Below are 21,002 nucleotides of genomic sequence, written 5' to 3'. Positions count from 1 at the left end.
ATTATGGGAGCATTATAAATAGACACAAATCGGTAAGTTTTATAAATATGCGTACAATTTTTATTCTACATTCATAGCACTGTTGTTAATGCACAGTGGATTTACAATTTACTGTATTTCCTTAGTGTGCTGTTTCTAACTATAAAGGGTTTGCGTTCATGAACCATGTATACCACTTTGACCAGTTTATAGATGTGAATGCATATTTTGCATTCACAGCAGATAATTTTATTCATTCAATGTGTTAAATACCTCACCTATTCAGGCTAGCTTGTACTGAGGGGCTAAGTGTGAGGAATTCCATGCCCCTAATATTGATTAGCATCCTTAAGGCGAAAACTCTGTGGCAAACCAGTTACTCCCTGCTCTGCTGGTTTGATGCTTATATCAACTTTATTGAGATTATACTGGCAAGGCTTGTGATTTGATCTTGGCAGTATATAAAGGCAAATTATCAATGCTGGTATCTGAGAATAACTCTTGACCAAACAGGCTTTTGAACGTCTTTCAAATTCAGATTCTTTTTTATTATTGTTTAGACAGAGGTCTATAAAACAATAAATGCAAACAACCACTAAGTTATAAATAAAACTTCCTTTCACATTAAATAATTTGCAAGCCTTAATGACAAACACTCAGCAGCAAGCTTCTGTATGGAGCGTCCAGTTTATGTGACTTTCATTGAAATTCCAAATGTGAAATTTGCTCCATCATGACAGGACATGGAAGTAGGACCAATGCCCTTGGTGCTTGGAGGTGAGATCATGCAAACCTGTGGGAACAGAACTGGCCTAGTTCTTCAAGGTTAAGAAGATGTGGTAAACATGGACTGTACATGGGGATCCCAAGAAATATGTTGTTCTTTCTTAGGAGTTTTTCAGAAAACTCCTGGTGCTAAAGCCTCTCTTTCTTTGGAGCTAAAGGTATCACAGAAGAATATGCTAGCTGATGTATCTAGACCCACCAATATTGGTTTCACAAATACAAAAAGAAGCTATTTAGCAGCATTTAAATGACCTAAGACTGATCTTAAATGCGCCTTCACTTACCCTTTTATGTTTTCTATGTCTATCTCTTATTTTTGTGTTCCATGCTGGTTGTGCTGCCATTGTGCCTTCTGTTATTGTCACACTGACCTCTCTAAATTCTCCATTCCATATTATCCATAATGCTCAAGATGCCAAATGAGCACAATCTCTGCTTGGGTTCTGTTACACATGGGCAGATAAAAGATCTTGTCAATGTTAACTAGACCACAGAGGGCCTGATTACATGTGGGTCGTTTACTTCCAACTCATATGTAAACCCCTGTTTCTGCATGGGTCAGAATTATAAATTTGAATTATTTGTTGCTTTAAATACCTCAAAATTCATTACATTTCGGAAGGTCAAACAGGGGAAAAGCATACAGTTTTTACTGAATCATTTATTTATTTTTTAGAGAGTTTTATATAGCGCGAACTTGACCTGCATCGGGTATCAGAGCGCTTTACATAGCACCAGTTGCATTACATGAGGACACATTCATTTTTGTTAGGCACGGGGAGATTAAGTGATTTGCCCAGAATCACAGGATGTTCAGCATCATTGCCGAGACTCGAACCCAGTTCACCAGATTCGAGGTCGAGCGCCCTAGCCGGTAGGCCAACTCTTCTACCCAAGATCATGGCGATATTGGTGCCTCAAACACCAAAATCTGCATGTTTTTCCCACAAACTTGTAAAAGGTGTTATTTATCACACACAATAAATAACATACCCCATGATATCATTATTTATCATGTGCAATAAATACTTTCTAAACTCATAATCTGGCCCCATAGTCTACATTTAGGCCACCCTCAGATTGGTCCAAAAGTACTAACTGGATCATCAATGGTATTGGAAGTCGTTATACAGACAGTACTCCCTCTGGTGGTTCTGGCAAAGGGGTAGAAAAGCAAGATGAGGTAGTAAAGCTTAAGGGAATGTTCCCTGGGTAGACTCAACACTAATTTTATGGAAGAGGAGATAAGTCGCCTACCGATCAGGAGGTGTCTTCAAGATTCACATCTTCAATCATCCAAGAGGCTCCAGTTGGAGACATATCCTAAGTCATATGTGCTAGTTCCTTCACTTACACTTTCTAACCTTCATATCCAGGCAATAGTGGATGGGATCATGAGGAGAAGACTGTAGTGGCAGATGGAGGAAAGACGCAAGTTGACAGCAGTTTTGTAAGATCCCCTAGGTAAAAAACTTAAAAATTTGGATAATTTCCTTAGTAGAAATTGCATATAATGCCCCAAACATCATGCAAAGTTATGAGTCGTTATGAAAAATTCTAGCTGGGGCATATTACACTATGTTTCAGCTCAAAATGTATCCTTGTGTTATTTTTAACACAAGGATGAATTTCATGTTTTAAAAAAACACAAAATCAAAGAGGAGGAGAACAATGGATGCCCACTGTCTATTCTTTCACATTATTCCTGTGCCCCCATAGTAGGAATTTTATCTTGAATGAAGTCTCAATTACAGGCTATGGCATAATAGCATAACAGTTATGTCAAATAATGCAAAATGATGACAAATAAATGAAATTTCACAAGGGCCTAGTAAAGATGTGCCTTTCCTATCCCAACTATAGAGTCTCCCTTTCCGCTTCCAATCCTATTTACTGGGGACATGGATGGACCCTTAGGGCCTGATTTAGAGTTTGGCGGACGAGTTACTCTGTCACAAACATGACTGATATACAGCCCGCCATGTTAGAAGTGCATTATATCCTAGCGCAGTTAAATAGGCAGATGGAATCAGCCCTTAGTGTCTGGAGCCTCCATTGTGCAGGATGAAAAGTCACACAATGACATCTCAGAGACTGCATAGATCATCGTTTCTCCAAAGTCTTTGCTGCAAGGGCCTGTGGTGGGATTAATACAATTGATAAGGTGGTAAATAGCACTGCCAAGGGCCCAGTAAAGAGATGGGGTGAGGGCTTAGCTCTGTAATAAAATGTGCATGGATACAAAGCAGTGTTAGTTCAAAGCTCCAGTCAGTCAGCAAAGGCACAGCCGCTCCATTCATCTTGTAGTGAAGTGATGCCAGTAGCAGAGTACTAAAAAAGTGAAATCACTTATGTAAAGACTGCTACAGAAAATCTGGAGCTGATGAGGGCACTCAACCAGGTTGGCCCAACTGTGAAGTTAAGAAACCTCAGACAAGGCAAATACCCCCAGTGGAATCAGTAACCACAAAGATCTTTATTAAAGATCCATCCAAGGGGTCCAAGTCTGTGGTTGCTTCCGAATTCCTTGCAGCCATCTATGCAAACAGAGCATACTGCTGTAAAAAGACCCTACTCTGTGAATTCTATCCTTGTGAGTAACTGAGAGGATGTATAATGGCAGAAGATGCTGGTGGAAGAAAGGCAATCAAACGAACCATTACGAAGGCAAGTACAAAATCCTTCAATCCCCAACTCAAGGACAACAAGATCTGGCCCCAGGATATTGATTGAAATAACATATTTATTACACAAGTATCGAAGAAGGAGGGGGAGCATGAAGCCACAAGATGCATTACGATGTGAAAGCATTCATTGGCTAAGAGAGGAGGTGGGCCATCCCTACATTTGGGCTCATGACCTGACACAGGGTATATCCATGAAAGCAGTGATGGAAATGGAGACAAATTACTACAGGTTTCCATAAATTGGGGGTAAAGGTGTGACGGCAGAAAGGGAGAGGAGTCACGAGGTGCAGAGTCTGAAAATCAACGTATATATTTCTTTTTCATAAAATCTGCAGCAAACAGAAACTGGCAACAAGGATACATTTGAAAATAAATCTATTCTGGCTTATAGAAATGGCCACAAATAGGCTGCATTTTGAAATATTGAATGTTGTTAAGGCTCCTGATACAGAGATCTTTGCATGCCCAGCACTTTTCAGGGGATAACAATACTGGTAAGGTAATCCACATGCTTGAGAGGCCTGTGTTTTGTCTAGTCACACTCAGTGCTTAATTTGAGCCAGAGCTTTCCGATGCTGAGCACTGGCACTTAATTGGTTTCCGGTGCTCGGCACCGGCACCTAATTGTCAACACCACACTTAGGGCAGTCTGCCACAAGGTGGCGCTGCTCATAATATTTAGAGATGAGCAGTATAACAGTTGTATAGGAAAACAATATACATTAAAAAAAATACTTATACCTGTTTCCCCAGCCATTCCTTTAGCTTTAGGGACCTGGAATAATCTGAACAGCCGCATCTACATGTGGTAGAGATAGTTAGTAGTTGTTTTGGCAGCGATGACAAGGTCGATGGGTGGTGCAAGCTGCAGTAGCCTCCTGGTCAGAGCCCTGGCACTTAATATTTTGGAAATTAAGCACTGGTCACACTTCTGACTCATCATAAAGTAGCATAAAAGGTTACTGTGCTTGCTTAAAAGGACAAAGTGTAACATTCAGATCACAGATTTGTATTTTACGTTGATAGGTCAGTGAGTTGCTGCTTTTGTCACAGAGGTCTTTCTTACATGCAGCTCATAAGATACAAACCTTTCAACATAGCACATTGAGCTGTGAACCAGCATCAAGGAGCTGCATGCAGACTGCAAGTCATAGGTTTAGAACCTTATTCTTTTTTTTTCTCAATCTTTTGTTATTCTAAAGTTGCTATAAATTATTATTTTGGGTAGCAGTAATAGTCTTATTAGTAAAGACAATCCTAACCATTGGGTAACATTTTAGATCCTGAATTTTTATTTCTCAGGACCAAGTACTCTAAGCACATAATGACACATAATTCCACATAATAACACCTGGTTACCCTCACTGGCTCATGTAACGTACTGTACCTTGATAGACACTTTTGCTGGATTCATTGATTCTGTATAATATGAGTGTGTGAGATCTAAAGTGCTTTGGCAGCCTACATTGTGATGAGTAGCACTATAAAGAAATTCATTAAAAAGCATAAATTAGTATTTAAATCGTCAAAAAAATCACCACCAAATGATCGTTTCTATGCTCTTTTGAAGTGATAACAAGCTGAGAGTCTGTTTCCCTCCAATGCATTGGCATCCAGGTGCTAGGCTCCATATAGGGCCATATTATTTATGCAGCATATTTTCCTAGTTTCGAAAGGTGACCCCAGTGCTAACCACCAAAATGCACCACATTAGCATGAATGTGCTGCCCCCAAGGTGCCCTGGGGGTAGCACATTCATATGAATAATAGAGCAGCTGCTTTGAAGCCGCTACGTGTTTTCACTTTGCAGGCAGCAACCTGCCTGCACTTTTAAATACCCTGACACCTAGGACATATTGTTTGGGGTCAGGGGCAACACGTTTTCATGTGTCTTTTGTCCTTGGGACAAGTAGGGCCAACCCCATACAGCACAAACCCTTTGGCTGCCAGTTTACAGTACCACAGTATGGATCAGGAAAGGGAAATGGCTGCAGTTAAGGTAATATTTGTGTCCATATGTTAAATGTCGTTCAAGCTTGTATTTATGGTTCATTAATGCAAAGCCTTTATTATTAGGGTGAGTACTAAAAGTAAATTCTGTAAGCTCAGCCTGCACTACTGACGGTGGTCCCAGTATAAATGTGTACACACGTTTTCAAAGTTTAGTAATATGAGGCTATGTATAATGCTCCCAGAATGCTCTCTGATTATATGCTAATATTTGCCGAAGCTTGAAAGCAAGAGTGATGATTCTTTGCTTTCAAAATAAAATGTTCACAAAAAAATGCACTTAGGAAAAAAAACATTTGCTAAACTACTGCAAAGTTTTAGGTACCATATCTTTGCGGCATCATTTAGTTCCATGTTGATGTATGCTTGCATTTCCCAACAATATTCATAATGGAAAATCAGTGTAACCAGTTTAAATACGATTATGGGAAACAAAAATAAACAAGCATTGGCAAAGCCAGTAGGTCTGAAATTGGTGGTCAGCCTTATGGTTTTGTCAATGCGTGACTTGTTTAGGCATGGTTTTTGTAAAACCTTATCGGTGTGCGTGCTGCTGGGCCCTCAGCATTCTAAGAAGGATTGGCAAAATCAAAACTTGTTTTTGCTCTCAAAAAGCACACATTGCCACAGCAGTTCCAGGCACTGAACAAAACTACTTTGTGTGCCAATATGCTTCTTGTAAAAGAGCAGAATACTGTCACTTACAGTGAAGCCACCTGATAGAATGAGAGAAAAAGAGAGAGAGAGACAGAATTTTACTAAACACAAAGGGTCATGGTTAACTCCAGGACTAATTAGAGGCCCAATTATTAAAGAAAGTCTCAAAAGTGCATCCATTGTATATATCCTTGCATTAAGTGCATATATACAGTTTCCGTGAATTCACAAGAATTTACAGAAGTAGGCCAAGAAATACTACTCCTAGAAAATATTTGTGAACTGCATTTTAGCATGGGCAAATGTGCATGTGTAGATTTGCTCATGTGAAAATCTGAATGTTTCAAGTTCACTTTTCCTCCAACCACTTTTTTCCCAACCCTGGAAGAAGTTTTACGTCTGCCACTGTCAGAAGTAAATTTCCAACCTTTTCAGTATGGGAAAAGATTAGAAAAGAGTTGGTGCAAACCCTTAAAACACGCAATTTAGTAAGTTAGCACACACTCAAAAGGGCATTCCAACCCTTGAACTTTTGCTTACCACTACTTTTAGCCCCTGCATGTAGATCTGCAGAAATGTAGCAACATAAGGGAATTGCTAGTATTCAACCCTACTATGGTACGAGCCCTGGCATAATTAGAGAGGCTATATCAGAACTCTTAAATAATGAGATTGCTGCCGTAATTTGTCGCCGTATTACATGACACAAAAAGGACAAGTGGATTTTGTTACAGGACAAGTAGATTTATGAAGCAACCTGCCCCATGGACAAGTAGATATTTTATTAAATTCCACACCCCTGGGGTTTAGAAAACCCCATGCAGGCGGGGGCAGTGACTGACTGGGGACACACAAGCGTCTGCGTCCCCCTCTGTAATACCAAAGTGCACTGGGGGCACGCAAAGTAGGCGCAAATGCCCGTTTCACCCCCAGGGCTCTTCTATAATATGGCCCCAGATGGCTACAAAATAGGATAGTACTCCAACAAATGGAGGGCCGATGGCTCTTCTAATCAGACCTTTGTGTTGGGTCCAGCAGGAATATAAAATACGACTCATCCCCCTACTGGCAAGCTGCTGCTCCAAACGGCAAGCAGTCAATGTGCAGTTGCTCCTAAATGTACCCCAGTCTCAGCAAATGTCAGCAGGACAAATTGAGCATATTTCACTGGATCCCGTCCAGATGGATCCTCCTGATTTCCTTCAGTGTCCGAAAGGAGCAGACCACTTTCTGCATAACACAGGGATGCAAGAACAGTAACCCGCCAGAGTTTTTCAGAAAACTCCTGATGCTAAAGCCTCTCTCCTCTACCATGAAGCTACTTTCCTGATTTAACCTCCTACCACATAAGTCTAATTTCATTCGAACTGTGACAGCCACAATTGAAAATAATGTGCCATGAGAAGGACTTTGGCTAATCATCATTTGGAAGTTGCTTACTGTTCCCTGAGCACTCTCCTTATTTCTAACTTGATTTTCTTTGTGTTTTTCCTATTTCCAATTTGCCCTGAGTATGTAATTATCATATTTGTTGCAAAAGTCATGATGTTTCTGAATTAAAATAAAAAATTCTAAATTGAATAGTGGTTGTGTTTGAAGGAGAGAATACAGACAAAAGAACAGGAACACAGTAGCACAGTGGAGGAGAAAGGAGATTGGTGACCAGGTATCCCAGAATTCTAAGGACAGGCTCGGTTTTCATCATCTGCGCAACATATTAAAATAAATGTAGCACATGGCCCGCGTTTCAGAGAGGGACAACTGAACACAGTCAGGGGCACGTTTTCCAGTGTAGAATTAGCCAGAAAGCAAATTAATTAACACAGATGTCTCAATGTGTAAAAGCTGTACTTAATTAGTCTAGGTGGTTCATTGTCTGAGTTTTCTATGTTGGTGAAGCTGTCAGGGTAGTCCTTCTGTGGCCCTTAGTTGATGCAAAATTGTAGTCCTACTTCTATGTATGTTAAAATATCCTGCTTTTTCGTTTTCAAAATCTGGTCACCCTAGAGCCAGCCAAAATCTTAAATCTACAGCATTCAACAGTGGTCACTTCATGAAATTTTTAGTTAACGTCCGAGTTACTTACAAGCAATCTTCATTACTACGAGTCCAGGTCTTCCTTGTCACAGTCTTTACACAGTGTGCAGTTCTCCTACCCCTCATGCATTGTTTACCTATCTTAATCAAAAATGTCACCCAGCTCGAGGCTTCTTATTTCCATAATTCCCAAAAAGGGAAGTTACTCTCCACATTTCTTTCACTTTTTCAATCTTAACTCTAGAAATAAATGAACCCTTGTTAAAATCTAGGTGAAAAGAATATGTGGGGCAGCTTCAGGACAGTGACGAGGAAGCCCTGGTCTCAGAGTAATGAAGACTATCAGGAAGTGAAAAGCGCATTAACATTTCATTCATCTTCCTCTGCCAGTCGTCACACAGGGAGACAAAACCAAGTATAAACACTCAGATTGATTCATTGGTCCATTCAAATAGTTCTACATACAACACAGATACTGCAACTGTGAACTTTGACAACACAACAATAAATGTCCACAATTTTCAGTCTTTTGAACTGAGGATAATATACAAGTACCAAAAACCAGAGAAGAATCACCATTCTACTGAAGATCATAGTGAACCATAAATGTATGTGGGTATGATTACGTGGCAGCACAACAAATGTTCATATATGCTGTGTTACTCTTGCATTTGGATGATAGTAACTCCAGTCTCCATGGCATCCCAGACTCCAGACTGGCATCCCTTGATGGCATTGTACAAACCACAGCACTCTCATCCAGGGCCTGAAAAAAAAATGCTATTATCGCCTACATACTGATTGATTTCCATTGGACAATCGTGCTGGCCCACATCATCTCCAAAACCTGCTGCCTCATTTACAAAGCCATCATGACCAACTCCCCTGCTTATCTTGCAGACAAGCTCACCATCTCTCATGGTTCTCATCACACCCACAGCCAGGACACCCCATTAGACTGCAGACTAAGAAGTATAAAAAAAAAACAAGGAGGCACTCCTTTTCAATCTAGGCACCATGGTTCTGAAACAACATCAAAATTGCCCCAATGCTTCCCACTTTAGGAAAAAGTTATTGACTCGCCCCTTCAAAGAACATTGCCTCACAGTGCCTTAACCAACCACTCCTATCACTTGTTGAATTTATGCTTGTCATTTACCCTGTACAGAGTTCTGCATCTTGACAATGGTTAATTGTTTCGAGAAGAATTAGACTAAACCTCCTTCACACTAAAAGCCTCAATAGCAGCCGTAAGGCTCAGAAGTATAGAGAATGTTGAACCGAGAAGTAAACCATCTCTAAAAGAGTCAAGGATCTTCATCGGGTCACGAGGCACAGAAGGCATACCCCTAGACCCACACCAGGACTCAAAACAACACCAATGGCAGTTGTAAGCTTTCAGCATCAACAGTCTTCTAGACTGCGGAATACCCTTGGATGTTTCTGAGGAGTATCCCTGAGCTATTATGTTTCCCCTTTCAAGTACAGTGTCCCCAGTCTAAGACATCTAAGTTTGGACTGTGGTAGAAACAGTACTATGAGAGTGGGAGGATGGATTGGGAACCCCAAATGAGGAAGAACAGACATGTAAAGTAGATGGGGATATCAAGTTATCTTGAGCCAGTCTGGTACTACCAGAAAGTACCACTCATTATCCTCTCAGATCTTATTCACAACCATTGGGATTAGATGGAACGGATTTAGAGCAGGAAAGAGAACTAAGGGCCATGGAATGGAAAGGGTATGCATCCAAGACTCTCAATAGGAAGTTAGGCTGCAGAAATTGGAATAAGTGAATTCTCTTCTGCGGCAAAGATATGCAACCATGACTGAACGAACTTCCAATAAATATCCGCAAACAGAGTAGAACTTAGAGATTGCATTATGGAGGAAGGAAATTTCTAGCTGAGTAGGTCTGCAGGACCATTCCTCACCCCGGACGTTATACTTCTTAAGGAGAGAGGAGATTCTCCTCCATCCTCAGGAAAATCTTCTGTGAAAGGATCACTATATACGGAGCACTTGTTACTCCCTGGTGGTTGATGTAAGACCGTGCCATTTTACTGTCTGTCTGTACACAGACTGCCTGATGTGTCAATTAGGAGGAAATGTAGTAGAGGCTCTGGACCACTGCCAGTTCTTTTCAGTTTTTCTCTCTTGTCCATTTCAGTGACCTGAGCTATGTTGTTCTCCAAAATTGATCCCCACCTGATTTATCTTGCATCCATAATTGGTATTCCAAGATGGATAGTTACTAGTTGGTACCTTCTTCCCAAATTCCTTGGATTTAACCACCATTGAAGATCTTAGCAGGTCTGAAGAGTCACTGGTACCACTATGTTATACTCCTGGGATTTGAGGCTTTAGAACTGAAAGAGACAATACTCTAGAAGGTGAAGATGAAACAGGCTCCATACAAGGAGGTATAGAGTGAATGATCTCTCCTTGGCTTCTCAGCCACCCCCTCACCCATGCTTGAATCTTGGATAGCAACTTAGAGAGATAATTTTACCTTTCTTTACTTCGGGAGAAACATGTCTCCTAGGTTAGTTTGGAAAAGGGCTTCTATGTTCTGGGTATGGATCCATAAGGGGCTTCTTGGAGCTTATGAGGAAGCCATGGTCCTGAAGTACCATGCAGACTTTTTAAAAATGCAATCAACCAATCAAGTATGAAAAAACCTGAACGCCGTGTCCAGGTAATATATCTATAGTGGTGCCCGGAGCTTTGTAAAAATGCTTGGGGCAGATGCCTGTCTAAAGGGTAATACTTAGAATAGAAAATATTCTCCCATTAAGGAAAAGCAAAACTATTTCTGGAATTTTGGATGAATTGAAACATATACATATGCGTCTAGCATCAGCCGCGGCCCGTGGAGGGAGTTCCGTGGGGCGGTAAGGCGGGGCGGGGGAGGGGTAAGGTGGGGGGTTCTAAAAACCGGAATATGGATAATTACAGGTAAGTAAACAATTAAATAAATAAAACGAATTTTAAAACGAAATTTAAAACGAATTTCATAGCGCGTGCTGCATCGCATTTTGCGATGCAGCGCGCGCTACGAAATTCGTTTTATTTATTTAATTGTTTACTTACCTGTAATTATCCATATTCCGGTTTTTAGAACCCCCACCCTGCCCCTCCCCCGCCCCGCCTTGCCGCCCCACGGAACTCTCTCCACGGGCCGCGGCTGTCTAGCATAATTATTGATGTTAGGAACTTTCCAGGTTTGATCAAAGACAGACTATTCTGCAAAGGCTTCTCCTTGAATGTCTGGTAAGGAATATATCCCCATGAATCCTTTAATCCCAGCACATTTCTACAGTCCCTATTTACCTTCTGCATGAAAAACAGCATGGAATAGACACCATGGAACACTTTTGCCTTTGGAACAGGGACAATGATTGCTTTGACCAGTAAGTCCTGAAAGCCCTTCTAAAGAACCTGTTGCAGAGTTTGCATCGAAGAAGAGAAGTTAGGCAAAAATATTATTGTGAAGGTTCAGGAAACTGTTTTTCATAACCCAGTCTCACAATTTCCAGGGCCCAAGCATCTGACATTGTAGAGTTCCAAACTTCCTGGAAAAAGCAAATAAGACACCCTGTTGGAGCATTCTAGCAAAGTCATACTTTAGGAGGGACTGGGGAGGTAGATGAAGCTTCTGGCTGGTACTGGGCTTTGTCCTTAAAAGGGCCCTCCCAGCCCCTCCACAAAAGAGCTGATTACCAGACTTTGCCACTCCGGAGCAATCAGTTGTTTGGCCTCATATCTTTAACCCCTAGAAAAAAGTAATATTGGGGTCATAAGCTTCTTGTATTCACCTGATGGCTTTACCATCTTATGAAGTTGGTGCTCAAAGAGTTTCAAAAGGTAATTTCATTAGTACACCATTGTGGGATGCATTGGCCTTTGAAGAATTCATCCATATGTGTCTGTGAGCTCTTATTGATGCTCCCGTGGATGCTGCTGCTGCACAAAGCCATCGAAAATAGACATCTGATAGAAAACAGACCCGTTGCTCTAACATCGATAAAGTTGATGAACAGTTCAAACCTTCCTGCATCAGGTCATCAAATATTTGGAAATCATGTTGTGGCATAGGCATGTGCAAGGGAAGCAACATTGGTGTTAAATGATAGACCTGCCATGAAGTTATCTTATCTTTACTACATCCGGAAACTCCTCTGCAAAGTTCTCTAATGGGAGTCATCTGAACAGAAATCTTGGGAAAGATTGTTATCTATCTACTTCCATTAATTAGCCTGTAGAAAGGAAACGCCCCTGGCTCCCTTCACTGTTAATGGACAAAGCTATATTCATCCTTTCCCACTGAAGCTGGATCTAGGAAGCGTAGGTTGCCTTTTCAATGCAACTGTAGCAACTCAGTCAAATCAGATGCTTTCACAAAATGATCCCTGATATCTTCCTCTTAATGACCAACTGTGAGGTTATCTTGAAAATCCAATCTGGGCACCTTAGCATTAGGCTCTAAATATTTTTTTAAATCGTCGATTCCATAATCTGTAGAGAAGAGGAGCTCTGCCTAGAGGTTAATAGCTCCTCATAAGCATGTGAAGCAGAGTCACAGTGGCAGCGCTTCCACGTTGCTTTGCTTCCCACTTGCTCATCCATTGTTTACAAGCAATGTGAACAAACTGAACTTCCTGCTTCAGCTGGTTACCTAGTAACGCTATATCACATCTTGCAAACTCAGGTGAGATCTGCCATCTTTTGATCAGTGTTAGAAATGGGATTTCTGGCTGGCTAAGGCTTGCGCCAAAGTCAGGCAGAAACCACCACTCTAGTCAGGGCAAGGAAGTTACACGCCAAAGATAACCCCTGCTCACCCCCTTGGTAGCTTGGCACGAGCAGACAGGCTTATCCCTGAGGCGATGTGTAAAGCGTTTGCGCGCGCACCCAGCAACAACACCCAAGGCCCACCACAAAGGAAACTCCACACAAGGTATTATATAAAAATAACCTTTGTATTATACACAACACATTAGATAAAAACACACACTTTACAATGTGCCAACAGGCACGGGCAGAATTTACAAGGGATTATATATACAGGGGACAGGGCCACATGGACCACTGTCAGGAATTAGCACTTTGTAGAAATAGCACTTAGAACGTAGGAATAATATTTTAGAACATAGCACACAATAACATATATAACACCCAACCAGTAACTACTGGTAACAGAAAGTACCACCTACGCAACCCTAACCACCTTTAGGAATATCACGCAGGGAACTAGGACCTCACTAGTACCACCTGTACTAGGGGAAAAACAACCACCTAAGTATCACAATACCTGTAGGGGTCTAAACACATAAACACATGGTGCATAACATTCAGAGGTGTAAAGCAAAGCACATGACAGAAAATATCATGAAGGCATTGCGCAGGCGCAAAAAGTACATGTATGAAAATCACCAAGCGCCCTAGGGGAGGGCACAACACAAGATAACTGTCCGCAGGCCAACTGGCCTCTCTGGGCGCAGAAATACCCAATATACAGCGATATCAGGGAGCGACTATGCAGGCTGCGCAAGCCAGGCGCACAAGGCACCACCTAAACGTGGCAGCTGCCCACTAAGTGCTGGGCAGCTGTAGGGACTGGGGCCTGGGCACCTCTGGGCCCTTAGAACAAATATGGCATGCCTTGGAGCCCCCCTGGGCTCTGCCAAAAAGAATGCCCCCTGTTGGAGTCCCTCTGGACTCAGAAAAGCGAAAGGCTGCCCCACAACGTTAGAGTCCTGCGCAGGGACTCGAGAAGTGATGCCCCCAGACGTTGGAGTCACCTCTGGGACTCAGAATCACCAATGAAATGCCCCCGAATAACGTGGGAGCCTCGTGGGCTCTCAAACAATGTGCCCCTGAGAAGCGGGAGAGCGCACTCGCGCTTAAATGCTGGCCCCGTCGTTGGAGCGCCTCGCGCTCAGAAACTAAGAAGACTGCCCCTGTATGTTGGAGTCCCACACGGGGGACTCTTTCACAAAAAATGCCCCCGGAGCCTTCACGGCTCTGGAACCAAATGCCCCCGTCGTTGGAGCCCGTTCGGGGCTCGAGAGTGAGTATGCAGGGCACTTGGAGCCTCGCGGGGCTCACAGACAAGGATCGCCCTCCTGCGGCCCCCACTCACCTCCGGGCTCCGTCGTCTGTCACGGGACTGGCAACACTCTGATCAGGCAGCCGCGACGCTGCTTGGACGTCTCCGGCGGCGTTTCCTTACTCGCGGGGCTTCCCTCAATCCGGAAGTCCCGCCCACGGAGTCCTTGCCTTCCGGGTCGCGCTGGGCAGCGGCCCGGAGGGAATCCTATGCGCTGCTCGGGCCGCGGCGGTGATTCCGGCAATAGTTTCGCGTCGCGGGGTGGGCACCCGCGACGTAAGGGAAATGAACGGGGTGGGCACCCGCAACGTAAATTATCAAATAAGCGGGGTGGCACCCGCTAACGCACCGCAATGCCGGGTGGGCACCGGCCTCCAGAATAAAGCGCTCCTAGCGCTACGATGCCAGTGAAAGCGCTCCCAGGCGCTTAGGGGCCCACATAAAGCGCTCCTAGTGCTATAAGGCAAATGAAAGCGCTCCCAGGCGCTTTGGGGAGCAGGAAAGCGCTTGCAGGCACTTAGGGGAACACATCCAGCGCTCCCAGCGCTATGAGGGATCCAAGCAAAGTTCTTCCCTGCATGCAGCAGGGCAGGGGTGGGGGGCAAGGCTGGACCCAGAGCCAGCTCACTGGGCCTCCAGGCAGGGAGGTAGTCCAAGTGGCGGTCCTCTGGTCCAGCAGCAGCAGCAGCAGCCCCCCCTCAGGTAAGATCCTGGCAGAGAACAGTTTCTGTGGGGACACAGCCCCATTTTTATACAGCAAAAGTCTTTGTTCTTGGTTCAGGGTGAGGGGGAAAACCAGTCGCAGCTGGTTGGGGAGCACCCTTGATGTGCTCAGCCCCTCACTCTATTCACTGGAAGGGCTAGGGTCGTCAGTCGCACCACAGGGGGCGGGGCCAGCATTGTGTGTGGAAAACCCTGTCCTATTCAGGACCCAGGTGGACTCCTCCCACCCATCTAGCTGCTGATCTCCCCATTCACCACTGGGTGACTCATCCTGACTCTGGGGAATCCCTAGCCCGTCACATGACACGACCAGCCAATCACGCGACAGACACACTGCACACCGAAGTGCCCACTTCTAGAAGTGGCGCTTCCACGCTAGGTACATGCACGCCGCACACATCATCGCGCAGCATTCACTCCCACGAGTCCGCACATACCAAACTCGGGCCTGCACACCCCACGCATCAGGAACTACTAGGGACACATACATTCCCCATGCATTCCTATGGGAGGGCAGGCCTATCTCACCACATGCACTCAGAGCACGCACGCACTTTACCCTGGGACACAGGGAAAGTGCGCAGAAACCAAACAATCACCACACCAAGTCACCAGTAAAAATCAAAAAAGTTCAGGGGTGAACCTGCCAGAAGGGCCAAGTCCAACACAACCCCCTTCCAGCCAAAACGCAGGGCAGCCCAATCACCACCGTGATGGACTTCCCTGCTTGGGGCGATAGAACACGGACGCGGGCCCGCAACTGCAGGGACACCCTCCGGTTCTACGCCACGGTGAACCCATGGAATTCTTTCTAACACCACTGTCTGGACCAACTGGGCTACCCCACTGGTACTCCCAAGCTGTCCGCGGCCAAGACCAGGCCCTAGGCCACCCAGGTGCCACTGGTCTTTGCCTAACCACAGAGTGGGGGGTAGTAACCCCTGGCACATAGCGGCCATTCTCCACTCTTCCTCTCTGAAAGACAGGACTAGACTGCCACTGGTTCTCCAGCCTAGGGTCTACACCCTCAGGCGGACCAGGAGTCTCAGGGAAGGCTCTCCTCCCCCTACCTCTTCTCCTAGGGTTCCTCCTCCTCTGGTGAGGGGTACACCTAGAACGCCATTCCAACCCAGGGTTTAACCCCTCAGGTTGTACCGGGGGCAGAGGTGGGCTCTCCCACCCTCTGCACCCCCTTCCAGAGCCCTGCTCCCTACCAACTGGGGCGGTACCTCTGGAAGAAGAACTGGTCGGGACGCTGATTACAGACGTCCCACCCTTCAGGTCAGGCTGATCCCGAACCTGGCCTTCCAACCTCCGGCCTAGAACCTTTGGTGGAATAATTGCCTGGCACTCCAGGACTTCTGGGGATCTCCACTCCATCCCCCTGAGGCTATCAAATGACACATATGTCGAGCGACTGTCTGTCTGGCGCTGATCTCCCGTCCCCTGTCCACCTGACAGTGCGCGGAGATCCCCCAGAACAGAAGTGGTGTCACCCTGGTCACCACACGGGATCCTAGCCCCACTGGGAAGTCCCTGACCCACCGGCTCTTCCACTGGGGAACTCATCCCCCAATCACTCACGCTGGACTCCTGTACCCTCCCTACCGGAGCGGTACTGCCAGACTCCAGAACCACAGGAGCCCTGTTTACAGGTGCTCCAGGTCCTCCACTCACTAAGAGATCTTCCTCAAGTGGACTAACAGGACAGCCTAGGTCCCCAACTTGGTGTTCCCTCATGAAACCATCCAAGTCCTGAGGCAGGGTTTCGGGCGTCTGGGGACCCTCGGTCACCCCCTCACTCCTGCTCCACTGAGCCAGGCAGTGAGCCCCTACACCCTCCTCGCTATCCTGGGACCTAGCTGGGCTACACTGAGCCTCCTCCACCACGCTGGGCTGGAGGATCTCTGACCCACTATTGTTGGAATCACTCACTAATGACACTAGAGAACCTCTGGCCCTTTCCCAGCGGTCTGCTTCCTCTGCAAGTTCAAATGGACAAAAAGAGTTATACCTCAACAGGTGTTGGCGCAACCCTGGAGAACAACTACTGAGCATCTGCTCCTTGATAATCATATTTAGTACTCCATCCAAATCCTGCTCCGGGTTAAACACCAACCAGTCCACCAGGGCATCATGACATTCCTCCACAGCCTCCTCCCAAGACTGGTGAGACAGCTTCTTACTGCCCCTGAACTTCAACCTACATTCCTCCTCTCGGGAACAAGGTACCACACTCGGGGAACTGGGACTGGGACTCTCTATACTGCACTTTATATTGCTGCCCCCCCTGGACTCCACCCTCACTGGGGAATCCAGAAAACTACCACTGCGCTCAGGGGACAGGGAAAGGGGTGAGGCGCTATCTTCTACGCTGGACCCAGCAAGGGACTCCCTACCTACGGGGTCCTCACTCTCTACTGGCGTCCAGGTACTGTCATCTTCTTCTGAGTCTTCAGGGCTCCCCACAGACCCACCACCCTCCAGGTGTGAGGCCCGGGCCCTTTCTTCCTCACTGCGCTCACGTTTCCATTCATCTGCTTGCCATCCAATCATGTAGTTCCTCAATTCGTACACAGTGTCTGACTCTCTCACCCCTATGTTTCTTTCTCTACAGAACCTTTCCAACTCCTGCATACTGTAATAAACTAGATCACTGAGATCAAAAGCAGGCTCCATTCTGGCAGACGTTCTAGAGAAAAGATCACACAGGGAACCTAGGGGTCTGAGTTTAACAGGAGTACACAATTCACAAAAAGATTCAGCAAGCTCTCTAACCCAGAGAACTCACACTCACTTGCCTAGTGCCACTCACCACTCATCCACACACAACCCTCCCCTCGGACTGGTAAGGCAGTTTCTACCACCCCTGATTCCTCAACCTGACCACCACGTGACACAGGTACCAACTCTGGGCGCAGGGCGGGGGACAAATGTACAGGACACTATTACACTGCCACCACTGGATCCCACCCTCTGGTGAATCCAGAAACACAATGCACTAAGGGGGATGATCTACCCTCCCGAGCTAGGGACACCTAACTCACAGTGCACAAAAACACATTTCCAAAGAAATGACAATTAAAAACAAACTTAGAACAATAATCCCTATACCATGTGATTTATCTAAATGCAGAGTTTTGTAGTGCGGCCAGTTGCCGCTGCGGTACAGCGCAAACGCAAGTCCAAATCCCACCGCTGATCACCAATGTTAGAAATGGGATTTCTGGCTGGCTAAGGCTTGCGCCAAAGTCAGGCAGAAACCACCACTCTAGTCCGGGCAAGGAAGTTACACGCCAAAGATAACCCCTGCTCACCCCCTTGGTAGCTTGGCACGAGCAGACAGGCTTATCCCTGAGGCGATGTGTAAAGCGTTTGCGCGCGCACCCAGCAACAACACCCAAGGCCCACCACAAAGGAAACTCCACACAAGGTATTATATAAAAATAACCTTTGTATTATACACAACACATTAGATAAAAACACACACTTTACAATGTGCCAACAGGCACGGGCAGAATTTACAAGGGATTATATATACAGGGGACAGGGCCACATGGACCACTGTCAGGAATTAGCACTTTGTAGAAATAGCACTTAGAACGTAGGAATAATATTTTAGAACATAGCACACAATAACATATATAACACCCAACCAGTAACTACTGGTAACAGAAAGTACCACCTACGCAACCCTAACCACCTTTAGGAATATCACGCAGGGAACTAGGACCTCACTAGTACCACCTGTACTAGGGGAAAAACAACCACCTAAGTATCACAATACCTGTAGGGGTCTAAACACATAAACACATGGTGCATAACATTCAGAGGTGTAAAGCAAAGCACATGACAGAAAATATCATGAAGGCATTGCGCAGGCGCAAAAAGTACATGTATGAAAATCACCAAGCGCCCTAGGGGAGGGCACAACACAAGATAACTGTCCGCAGGCCAACTGGCCTCTCTGGGCGCAGAAATACCCAATATACAGCGATATCAGGGAGCGACTATGCAGGCTGCGCAAGCCAGGCGCACAAGGCACCACCTAAACGTGGCAGCTGCCCACTAAGTGCTGGGCAGCTGTAGGGACTGGGGCCTGGGCACCTCTGGGCCCTTAGAACAAATATGGCATGCCTTGGAGCCCCCCTGGGCTCTGCCAAAAAGAATGCCCCCTGTTGGAGTCCCTCTGGACTCAGAAAAGCGAAAGGCTGCCCCACAACGTTAGAGTCCTGTGCAGGGACTCGAGAAGTGATGCCCCCAGACGTTGGAGTCACCTCTGGGACTCAGAATCACCAATGAAATGCCCCCGAATAACGTGGGAGCCTCGTGGGCTCTCAAACAATGTGCCCCTGAGAAGCGGGAGAGCGCACTCGCGCTTAAATGCTGGCCCCGTCGTTGGAGCGCCTCGCGCTCAGAAACTAAGAAGACTGCCCCTGTATGTTGGAGTCCCACACGGGGGACTCTTTCACAAAAAATGCCCCCGGAGCCTTCACGGCTCTGGAACCAAATGCCCCCGTCGTTGGAGCCCGTTCGGGGCTCGAGAGTGAGTATGCAGGGCACTTGGAGCCTCGCGGGGCTCACAGACAAGGATCGCCCTCCTGCGGCCCCCACTCACCTCCGGGCTCCGTCGTCTGTCACGGGACCGGCAACACTCTGATCAGGCAGCCGCGACGCTGCTTGGACGTCTCCGGCGGCGTTTCCTTACTCGCGGGGCTTCCCTCAATCCGGAAGTCCCGCCCACGGAGTCCTTGCCTTCCGGGTCGCGCTGGGCAGCGGCCCGGAGGAAATCCTATGCGCTGCTCGGGCCGCGGCGGTGATTCCGGCAATAGTTTCGCGTCGCGGGGTGGGCACCCGCGACGTAAGGGAAATGAACGGGGTGGGCACCCGCAACGTAAATTATCAAATAAGCGGGGTGGGCACCCGCTAACGCACTGCAATGCCGGGTGGGCACCGGCCTCCAGAATAAAGCGCTCCTAGCGCTACGATGCCAGTGAAAGCACTCCCAGGCGCTTAGGGGCCCACATAAAGCGCTCCTAGCGCTATAAGGCAAATGAAAGCGCTCCCAGGCGCTTTGGGGAGCAGGAAAGCGCTTGCAGGCACTTAGGGGAACACATCCAGCGCTCCCAGCGCTATGAGGGATCCAAGCAAAGTTCTTCCCTGCATGCAGCAGGGCAGGGGTGGGGGCAAGGCTGGACCCAGAGCCAGCTCACTGGGCCTCCAGGCAGGGAGGTAGTCCAAGTGGCGGTCCTCTGGTCCAGCAGCAGCAGCAGCAGCCCCCCCTCAGGTAAGATCCTGGCAGAGAACAGTTTCTGTGGGGACACAGCCCCATTTTTATACAGCAAAAGTCTTTGTTCTTGGTTCAGGGTGAGGGGGAAAACCAGTCGCAGCTGGTTGGGGAGCACCCTTGATGTGCTCAGCCCCTCACTCTATTCACTGGAAGGGCTAGGGTCGTCAGTCGCACCACAGGGGGCGGGGCCAGCATTGTGTGTGGAAAACCCTGTCCTATTCAGGACCCAGGTGGACTCCTCCCACCCATCTAGCTGCTGATCTCCCCATTCACCACTGGGTGACTCATCCTGACTCTGGGGAATCCCTAGCCCGTCACATGACACGACCAGCCAATCACGCGACAGACACACTGCACACCGAAGTGCCCACTTCTAGAAGTGGCGCTTCCACACTAGGTACATGCACGCCGCACACATCATCGCGCAGCATTCACTTCCACGAGTCCGCACATACCAAACTCGGGCCTGCACACCCCACGCATCAGGAACTACTAGGGACACATACATTCCCCATGCATTCCTATGGGAGGGCAGGCCTATCTCACCACATGCACTCAGAGCACGCACGCACTTTACCCTGGGACACAGGGAAAGTGCGCAGAAACCAAACAATCACCACACCAAGTCACCAGTAAAAATCAAAAAAGTTCAGGGGTGAACCTGCCAGAAGGGCCAAGTCCAACAATCAGCCACTTGGGTTTTAACAAAAGAATCACTCTC

The 21,002-nt window shown here is 46.6% G+C and overlaps 1 protein-coding gene across 6 annotated transcripts in view; it reads right to left on the bottom strand.

Moving 5' to 3' along the window:
• LOC146798510 (cytochrome P450 2F2-like) overlaps positions 1-21,002 on the bottom strand; it is a 443,597-nt gene that overhangs the window by 64,701 nt on the left and 357,894 nt on the right. The window contains exon 10 of one of the 6 annotated variants that reach the window (XM_085625793.1): positions 8,576-8,922. The exons of the other annotated variants lie outside the window; for them this stretch is intronic. Coding sequence (XP_085481919.1) covers positions 8,912-8,922 — 11 coding nt within the window. The 3' untranslated portion in view covers positions 8,576-8,911. Of the gene's footprint in view, positions 1-8,575; positions 8,923-21,002 lie in introns of those variants that run through there. 6 annotated transcript variants of the gene reach the window in all.

Source organism: Triturus cristatus, chromosome 9, assembly GCF_964204655.1.
Source record: "Triturus cristatus chromosome 9, aTriCri1.1, whole genome shotgun sequence".
NCBI lineage: Eukaryota > Metazoa > Chordata > Amphibia > Caudata > Salamandridae > Triturus > Triturus cristatus.
The sequence above is the reverse complement of the archived record's forward strand: the minus strand, read 5'-3'. Positions and strand labels throughout refer to the sequence as shown.